The sequence below is a fragment of the Condylura cristata genome, unplaced genomic scaffold (genome assembly GCF_000260355.1).
Source record: "Condylura cristata isolate star-nosed mole 26May11 unplaced genomic scaffold, ConCri1.0 scaffold00023, whole genome shotgun sequence".
Taxonomy (NCBI): Eukaryota; Metazoa; Chordata; class Mammalia; order Eulipotyphla; family Talpidae; genus Condylura; species Condylura cristata.
The window spans coordinates 19,789,304-19,799,825 of NW_004567124.1; the positions used below are offsets into that span (position 1 = coordinate 19,789,304).

The window sequence follows — 10,522 nt, forward strand, 5'->3', positions numbered from 1 at the left end:
AGTTAGTAAAATAACAGTAGTGCTGAATTTAGTGATTATAGCTTCTGAGCAATAGTTTTAAAAAATGAATTTGAAGTGGTAGGGCTAGTCCTGCGCTAAGCCCTGATAGCTTGATTTGTAGCATAATTTATGATCTTCCATTTTGTTTTGTCTTAATCATCTTTTTTTTTAAAGTATAGACTTATTTGTAAACAAGTAGAAAATGAGGAATATGTGTCATCATGTAGCTGAAGCATTATCTTCCTCCTCCCATCCATTTTTTTTCCCTTTTCTTCTCCTGATCACTTCTCTAGCGATCCCTAAAATGACTTTAGTTATTTGTGAAAGAAGACTTTAGAATTATTTGTTAGTCTCTTCATTAATTCATTAAAAAGCAGCTATGGACCAGCATGAATGTAATTACCACTGTTATGAAAAGTATTTTGAGAATGATAGATGTTTCCTTTAGAAATTGTTTTATAGAAGCTGAGGTACCTTTTCAATTTCATGAGCATGTAGAACTCTATTTTTCTATAATTGGTATGTATTTTTAATTAGTCATTGTGATAGTGATTCAGTTATATTTTAAACCAGTGATTCTTCAAAAGCTTTTCTGGAGTGACCATAGTAAGTACATTTTTTTATATGATGACATGGTCTAAATTTATCGATATAAATAAGTATACATAATTGAAACAGGTTTCTCAAGCTCATTTATTTTGTACTGTTTGATATACTGATATAGTGTATTCTAGCTCAATTAAAAAAATGCTTGTCAAAATCTATCAAATTAATTTCATGAGACCCTAGTGAGCAACAATAGTTTAAAAAACAGTAGTAAATAACAATTCTTATGAGTAGTTAAAAAACTCATTTTATGAACGTTTTTTAAAAAATTTTGTATGTTTTTATCACAAATTGTCTTTAATTCCAAAGCAGATTCTTCAGAAAATATGCAGATTATTCAGCTTAAGGTTCTTAACAAAGCAAAAGAGAGACAACTAGACAATTTAGTTGAAAAGTTAAATGAACGTGAACGTCAAATAAGATATCTAAATCACCAACTTCTGATGATCAAAGGTAAGATAACCACCACTGCATATTGTGATTTATGAGTTACATGTGGTATCTTGTTTCCAGTTGCTTCATTTTAAATATGAAGGCTAGAAAATTGACACAGTTGGTTATCGGACTCATCAGAACAAAACAAAACCCAGAACTTTGACACCTTGTTCTGAAACATCCTCATTTTCTCCCTTTTCTTCTTTTTCTTAGGCTACTAGAATCAATGAACATTACTGACAGCATTCCGTCCTAAAAGTTGTTGATTCCTTATGTAGTTTACCTTGGATGAAGTATTCCAGTTCCCAGAAAGACTTGTGTTTAGCTTGTAATACATTTCTGAGCCTAAAAATTAGCATGATGTTTTAATCCAAGTATGAGTTAGTGACCCTGAACTTATTTAGGAGTGCCAGGAGAAATGGTGCCACAGCTGGGAGAAGCACATAGTGTAAATACAGATTCAAATTATTATTGCTTACTCTTCGTGCTTTCTGTCATTTTGGTCAATGTTGGACTTTAATTTGTAGAATAATTTGGGACTGAACTTTAGTTCATTTCAAACTTAATTGATAGTGAAAAGGTCTCTTTCTGTAAAATTTATTTTGAGGAAAGAACTTGTGGACCGTTACAGTAAAGTATGTGGGAAGAGTTTAAGACTGGGTGAATTTAAGCATTCATTGCAAGTATATTTAAGAAGTAGTGAGTCCTCTGATCCTTTCTTTGATTAGCAGGGGTTTGTCACATCTATATAAGTTCTCAAGTACACAAATGTTGAAATTATTGTTAGGAAGTTTTTTTTAGTTCCCAAAAGGATACAATGTAATTGTTGAAGGAAGTGTTTCTGGTTCTCTAAATGTTTTCGCTATTACTTGGGTATTTTTTTTTTCCTTCAATTTCTTTGAAACTACCAAGCCTCATTTGAATTGAATACAACATTTATATGTGATATAGATCTGATAGGTAATAGGGATTGTGGCAACTGGGATTCCTCTATGTATTACTTACATAAACATTTTAATGCCATAGATGAAAAGGATGGTTTGACCCTTAGCCTGCAAGAATCACAGAAACTCTTTCAGAATGGAAAAGAAAGAGAGATTCAACTCGAAGCACAAATAAAAGCACTGGAGACTCAAATACAAGCACTAAAAGTCAATGAAGAACAGGTAAATATTTACCTTGATTATTTATGGTCAAAATTACTTATTACAGTGACAAGTTTGTTTAACAGAACTATTGACATGATAAGATTAAATTTAGAAGAACTTTGAAGTTTAACTCTTCTTCCCCCATAAACCTAGTTTTCCTTCCTTTACCTCAAAGGATTAGTGTTACTTTCCACTTAGTCACCCATAGCAGAAATCTGGATACCTCAGCTCCTTTATTCCTCTGTCCAGGATTTTACCATCATTTATAAAGCCTCTTAATTAGCCTATGTTTTATCCCTTTCTCAAATTCTGTCTTATGCCCATCTAAATAAACTTTTTCAAATATATATGGTTATTGCCATTGCCTTACTTAAAGTCTTTCATGGCCCCATGTTACCTGTGGAAGAAAGTATGGCCATCTGATGACCATTTGATCCTCACCTGTCCGCTTCTCTTTCTCCTTACTGTTTCTTGAGTAGTGTGAGTATGTGCTATCTCATCTGTATGAGGTGCCTGTCTCATTCATTTGATTAATAAGTCCCTGTGCCTGAATTTTCATTTCCTGCATTTCCACTGCTTTTTTTGTCCAGGCAGGAAGGCCACAGCAGTTGTAACAGAAAGAAAGTCAAAGTATGGTAGACTTAGAACATCTGGAAGGCAAGAAGGGGTTGCTCTCATCCTGCTAGCTCCACCACCTAAGCCAGCATCTAGCACATAACAGGTGGTCAGTACATGTTGAGTTTAACATTGATCTAACCCTGATATTTTTTTCTTATGTATTTCTCTATTCTTGTTCTGATACTATCATGACTATAGCTTTCTGATGTATTTTGAAACTGTAAGGCAGGGCTAGACTTAATATTCTTCAATAACTTTGTAGTTCTTTTTAACAATTTCTCTTCTGAATTCTGAGAGTCAATCCATGTTTTGTTTTTCTTTTAAACTGGTTAGTTGTTTAGATGTCTACATAACTCTGGGATTTACATTTTTACTGGTCTCTATGTGCACATGCTTCATTCACCCTACTTAGCCAGTGCCCTATCCTTCCCTGCCACATCTCTCCTTGTTTTGGTAAACAAATCTTGTTGGAATTTTGATTAGCAAGGCATTGTCTTTAACATTTTATAGATGCATTAACTGAGTGTTGGAAAGGTTAAGTTACTTACGCAGGGTTGAAATATGGGCTGTGGACAAAGCAGCAGAACCTAAATTCCCTGACGAAGCTAGACTTGCCTTTAAAATTGCCGCACATTCTTTTGTAAATGAGATACTTATTTCTTTGTTGGGAATAGTCATAAGTCATTGGTAGCCAATCCTGGTGGTGGTGATTCATGAGACTAATGCCATTTTGGAGAGGAGAAAGAGGGAAGTTAGAAATGAAAGTGACTGTAAAATACTGAGCTTGGTTTTAGATGAAATTTGTGCATAGTTCTGAGGATGATTTAATGGAAGAGTTCAAACACTGTTGCCTCAGGTCTGATTCTTGCTCAGTCTTCAACTCTCAGCTAACAAGTTAACCTTTTCAGAGAGAAATTTCCATCTACCTTATAGCTATGGGAGCACATAAACTCTGTATGCCTATTTCTCTTTACCATGCCAAGTCCTACTCTTTTTAATAATTATCTGAAATGATTTCTCTCTTTTATAAACCTGTCATTTCCCATCATTCTGTCTCTCCTCTTCCCCTTCTCCCTCTCTCCCCACCCCTCTCTCTTCCCCCATCACGAAGTAAGAGTTTGGATCTTGTCATTATATCCCTAAGTGCTTAGAACCCTGCCTGGCTTGAAGTATTTGGATTATTTCCTGAACAACAAAAACAGTACTAAAATAAGTCTCACTTATTTTAATTTTAATTTTTATGTATAATGTAGATTAGTAGACTTTTTAACTTTCGAAAGCTGGTAGTTATTATGTTTAAAAAGTTGAATTGCTTTTATGTAGTAAAAAGGGTTATAACTTTGTAATCTTTTTATGAACTAGAAATCACATTCATAGAAAATAAAGTAGCATAAATAAAAAATTTAGAGCCGTAGAATTAGCATGTATATGGCTTTCCTATAGCTGCTGTAACAGATTACTACCAGTTTAGTGTTTTAAGCTACACAGATTTATTACCTCAGAGTTCTGGAGGTCAGAAGCCTGATGTGGATTTCACTGGGCTGAATGCCAAGTGTCCGCAGGGCTGTGTTGTGTTTGGAGACACAGGGGGAGAATCCATTTTCTTGACTTTTCCAACTTCTGTTCCACCTGTGTTACTTGGTTTGTGGCCATTTCTACCTTCTGAGCCAGAAGTCATGGGTCTGCCTTTCTTGCTACAGTTTTCCCATGTAATGACCCTTGTGGGTACTCTGGGCACACCCAGATAATTCTGGATGTTCTCCTTGTAAGGTCATCTGATTAGCAATTTTAATGCAGTCTGCAGTCTTAATGTTCCTTTGGCACATAACATAATGTATTCACGATTTCCGGGACTAGGGCATAGACATTCCTTGGGAGCCATTCTTTGGTTTCTTATGCCATTACTTTGGAACATGTGTACAATTGCAACGTTCAAAACTTTGTTTTCAGTGAATAGCCATTGATGGGTTTCATTAGTTTTTCAAGAAACTGAGTCATTTTTTTAATGACGTAACAATCAGTAGTGCCTCCCCCATCCCCCCAATTCTGCTCACACAGCAATGCAGAGAACACTGGGATCAGTATAGTAGCCCCAGATTCCTTGCCTAATGCCCACATTGCCATCATGCTGCATAAAATCCTCTTTCACACTCCTTCGGTAACTACAGAATTAATGTGCTCAATGAATAACATTCTTAGCCACTGTGGGCTGGAAAAGCTTCAGGAACAAGTGTCACAGTGGGGAAACCCCTTCTTCTCTACTGTCAGTGAAGTATAGTTGATTTTTAGTGTTGAAGATGGCCTCTGAGCATACTGTAAACATGGATCTCTGTGTGTTGTGCTAGATGATTAAGAAGTGCAGGACCACTGAACTGGCTCTGGAAAGTGTGAAGCAACAGCTGCTGGACCTTCATCATTCTGAATCACTTCAGCGTGCCAGAGAGCAGCATGAGAGCATTGTCACTGGCCTCACCAAGAAGTATGAAGAGCAAGTGTTGTCCTTACAAAAGAATTTGGATGGTACAGTCATGGCACTTAAGGAACAGGTTGGGATGATTTCAAATGAGCAACTATTACCAACAAGTAAAGCTGTTTATTTTCACCCTGACACATTGTGGTTCCCCATATAGAAATTTTGGATGTTTGCAATAGGTGTTCAATTGCAAATAATAATTAAAAGCCAAACTTTATATAGATATATATATATATATAAATACATCCTAAAGGTATAATTCTTCCTTTTGTAGAATTGGTTAGTACTTTCTCAATTCTCACATTACTAGTCATTTTTTTTTTAAAGAGTATTTTTACATATTGTTTTTATCACCCTAGAATAAATTCAGACTAAAGGAAATGAGTGTTCTGGGAGCTTAACCAATAGAAAGCCTTTCTTGGGTTGTATTTGGTAATCAAACTCTTAGTTAAAGTGGTCAAGAAATGGTTTTTGTGTAGAGAGTTACTTTTGAGAATTTCAGATTTTCCAGGCTATAATAAAATAGGGAAGAAAGTCTTGTATATAGACATTGAGATTTGAAATTTGAGCATAGTTTAGTTTTTATTATTTTTGCCCCAAGGGGAATAAGATGTTGTGAGCTGACAGCAAGTCAGCTGATAAGTCTGCTTGTCATCCAGACCCTCAGGTGACCATCTGAATGAGTAAAATGTCAGAGTACATTTTTCTTAATGTAATTTCAGAACTAATTTAACACAAGGGGAGAGGAAAAGAGAAATATGATGGGAGAGTGTGGAAAAACCTCCCACTTAAAGTTCATCCTAATTTTGGGTTGTTCTTTCTTATTTATTCAGCTGTGTCTAATTTTTTCCATGATTGAGTAGGACTATAACTGATCATATTATTGGCAATAATAATTGTATACTATTTTACTTTTATGTGTATTTACATATTTATTAGACTTGTTTTCCTACATATAGTTTTATTTTTTATGTAGAAAAATATTGTAAATTTAATCAGGGTGGGAAAGATTGAAGGCTATGCCAAATGATTGAAAAGCCCGGTTTATATAATGCTTAAACAAGCAGAATTTGAGATAGTTTTATTAATTTAGTTGTGGTGGTGTTGTAGTGTTCAAGTATCTCAACTTGGAGAATGATCCTCCTTGGATGATGAGTTAGTAGAGTCTGGTAGCTTTTCCATGCCGCCTTGAGGCTCTCTCTTCTCTGTGGACTTAATTATAATTACATGGCAAGGGCCTACCTGGCTAGTTCCTAGCTCCACATCTGTGCCACCCTATTCTCTATTCTCACTAGCCCCTATTCTCTATTCACACTGCCCTGCTCACTTCAATAGAAGAACCTTAGACTACAACATAGAAGAAAGTCTTGATTCTGTGCTGAGTTGGCTTCTGACTCTAGAACTATAAACTGAAGGTGTTGGTTAAGGTCTTTTCCCATGGTTACATTCTGTGTGATTTATAAGTTGTAAATAGCCTTGATATTAGACTCTCTATACAGTTGCATAACTGCGTTGCAAAATGGCAATTCCAAAGTGTCTATGTCTTTTCATTCTGGGACTGTTTCTTTCTTTCTTTCTTTCTTTTTTTTTTTTTAAGATTTATTTATTTATGCCTACAGAACTGGGGTACAGGCCAGAGGTGCAAGGGTGATGAGAGGACTCACCAGAGACAGAATGAGGCACAGAACAGGCTGACTGATGAAGTACACTGCTAAGGGGAGCAGCGGGCGGGTCAGGAGAGGTCTCAGCGCCATGTGGGTCATGTGGGTCACCTCCAGTGCCGGGATCAAACTCATGCGGAAGTGGCTTTAGCTTCTTAGTGCTGTGCTTTAACCCACTGCGCCACCAGGGAGGGTCCAGGGACTCTTTCTTAATGGACTCCCTTTTGTCTGTTAATTTGCTATCAGTTCTCAACAGTGTCTTTAGTAAGAGGTCAATCTGTATTGTCAGAATCCAAATTGAGTTATCTGACTGGGAAGAAGTAAAAATGAACCAGGAGCGAGGGAGCTACCTGCCCTTAATCAAAAAAATGCGTGACTGTTGACGTAGATATTTAAGTTTTTTTTTAATATAAAAAAGTCATTAAAAAAGTGTAAAATATTTCCTTTCAAATAAACCTTTCCCCTCTACACTCTACTGAACAGATTGCAAAGAAAATTCACACACATTCTTGGAAATAGGAGCACGGCTCAAATAAGATAAAATTGAGCAGATGAGCTAGAATAAATTTGCCAGCATCTAGGAGCTGAGTGGCTCTCCTGCAGCCACACATCTGTGTACCTATGTACATATGCAGTGTTGACAGAGTAGATGTCTGCATGCAGCAAGTTGAGGTTCTCAACTCTGCATGTCCTAAAGCAGTCCATGATGCATCCTCTGAATTTCAGTAAATCCTCTGAAATCCACTTAATTTCAGTGAATCCTCTGAAATTGTGGGTGTGATTTTCTTTTGGGTGTGAGTCAATAAAGTTTTTTGGAAAAGACCTATGAAATCGTTCAAGTTTTCCGAGAAATCCATGCTTCTCCTTGTGCAGAAAGTTGAAACTCACTGCTCAATGAAAAAGTTGTTCTTGGTGGAAACTGTAGGTTAATCATATTACTTCATCTGCTCAACAAACTTCTCTTAAGCAACAGCTAAACATCAGTATGTAAACAGATTACAAACATATTTAATTTCAAAGAGAAAATTCAAACAGCAATTGCTTAATGTACTGGGAGAAGTAACATCTATGGTAGTTTTTTTTTTCTTCAATATTTGTGTAATAACATTTTGAGAACAATATGGTTTATAACATTATATTAATCTAGTGTTTTCTTAAGCCATCCTTGGCCTTCTTTTTCTGGGTAGAAAATATTGTAATGACACACAACATATTAGAAGGGCTTTTACTTTGACTGAGGTCCTTTTGGGTTTTTAGTATGACAGAGAAGATAAGCAACAGGAATTATTCCGCCAATCCACCTTCTACTTCTCTCATGCATAGAAGTGTCCTTTGCTAAGTACTCTGATGAGCCTGATGATATTGTATAAAACCTTTCTTCATTCTTGTCTTCTTGAGATATTTAGCTTTTGGTGGGGCATTGGACTTTGGTTTTGCTATCAAGACTGTATTCTTTTCCTTCCACATTATTTTTAAAGACTCCACTTTAAACACTTTCTTTTGGCCAAGAGATGCCTACAGACCTCTCTGTGTGTGGCCTGTTCCTCATTTTACTGTGCAAATAGAAATGTATTCAGCTCTATTTACTCTTTATCACCACACTTGTACCAGTCAGTGCCTTTGGGCCATCCCTGGTGGTGCAGCATGTTAAAGCACAGCACTAAGATGCTAAAGCCATTTCAGCATGAGTTTGATCCCCACACCAAGGTGATCCACATGACAGCAGGCCTCTCTTGACCTGCCTGCTGCTCCTCTCAGCAGTGCACTTCATCAGTCAGCCTGTTCTGGTCCCCACTCTGTCTCTGGCAAATCCTCTCGCCACCCCGCACCTCTTGCTTGTACCCCAGTTCTGTATGCATAAATAAATAAATCTTTAAAAAATGAAAAAATAAAAAGATATGTGATTTTAATTCATCTTGACTGAGCTAATCATGGCAAAGGTTGGTGAATATAATGTTTTATTGAACTTGTCATTAAGCAATAACATGGCTTGGTTGTTGCATATAGTTAAGTTATTGCTGCAGTCTGCTTTTCTTTTACATTGTTTTTCATATCTGTCTTTTCTTGAACTTTTCTTGTCAGTTCCCAGACTCTTCTAAAGACTTCTGCGACCTCCCCAGCGCAGAACTGTTAGTTCTCTCTCTAATTCTTCTTGCACACACGTTCTCACTGTCATTAATATGAGCTCATTCATTGTGTTTGCACTGTTACTGTGGTGCTTCAGAACCATGCTTGTCAAGCTGGCTTGGAAATTAGCAGGAGGATGCCAAGAGGTTTGCTGTGTTGAATAAACATGCATTTGTTTCCAGAAGCTTCGTTTTGCTCAAAATTTGGTAGAAAAAAATTTAAAGCAAACATAACTGCATTATGCAATAGAAAACAAAATTCACATGAGCTTTTAAGCTAAAATAGACCTCAGAGCCCTTTCATCTGCATAAGGAAACATCTATGTTAGTCCCCTTTTGAGAACTACCTAGTGTTACTAGCATGAATACCTTGTCGGGCTTCAGGTGGTCCTACAGAGCTGGCACCAAACACCTTTTCTCTGTTTCAAGGCCTTTTCAGAGCCTTTTCTTGATACTCCTTTTACAATAGAGACTTATTTTATTGTGGCTTTTCCAGCCAACTTTAACCAGTTACCTTAATTTACTTCTCTTTCATGTCCTGCTGTTTGTCTGGGATTCAGTCTGTGTGTGTATCTTTTTTGAATGAGAGGTGATGGTTTGTTTCTTCTACTGGGACTTGGAGCCCCATGGGTCATCACTCCACACATTTTTTTCTTAACGAAACTTGAATATATTGTACACAAAATCTCAATTTTCTATATATCCCTACCTGTTACCCATGTGCACACATATGGCCTACACAGTTTTGTCATTTATTTTCCAGTGTTTCTTTGTAGCACTCAGTATGTATAAGGTAGTGTGTAGGCACCTTCAAAGAGGCTATTAAGAGCAATAAGACATGTAAAAAGCAACAAGAAAAGCACAACAGAGAAACAGGTTAAGTTTCAGAGCTGCTTAGAAGAGGGGGAGCTTAATTTTGGCTGCTCAGAGTAGTAGGAACTTTGGCTCTTCGGAATAGTCAGTTTCCTTGGTTTACCTGTTTTATTGCTATCTTGGGATAAAAATTCCACAATTCAAGAGGCCTGCCTAAGTATGGATACATACATTTATACTGACAGTGTGTGATGCAAATTGGAATGTAATATACTTCCTTTGGCTTGAATAAAATCTAATTTTAGAATATGAAGGTCTAGAATATAGAGCAGAAAGGACCTTAGAAATATGTTCAAATGTAACCTTTGTTAGTATAATTACAAAAGAAGTTGATGACTTACTCAAAACTATGTATGTTAGTTCTCCTGACTCTCCATCCTGTGCAACAACCTGAAAAAAGAGTTGGCTTTACCCTCTGACTATTCTGTATATGACTTAAAATATAATTTTTTTTTTTTTAAGGTTTATTTATTTATTCATACAGAACTGGGGTATAGGCCAGAGATGCGGAGGGTGAGAGAATTCACCAGAGACAGAGTGGAGTGCAGAACAGGCAGATCAACGAGGTACACTGCTGAGGGG

At 36.6% G+C, this 10,522-nt stretch overlaps 1 protein-coding gene across 1 annotated transcript in view; it reads left to right on the top strand.

Moving 5' to 3' along the window:
* CEP152 (centrosomal protein 152kDa) overlaps window positions 1–10,522 on the top strand; it is a 76,688-nt gene that overhangs the window by 20,414 nt on the left and 45,752 nt on the right. Inside the window, exons 7-9 of the mRNA XM_012728533.1 lie at window positions 919–1,059; window positions 2,068–2,207; window positions 5,153–5,390. Coding sequence (XP_012583987.1) covers window positions 919–1,059; window positions 2,068–2,207; window positions 5,153–5,390 — 519 coding nt within the window. The remainder of the gene's footprint in view (window positions 1–918; window positions 1,060–2,067; window positions 2,208–5,152; window positions 5,391–10,522) is intronic.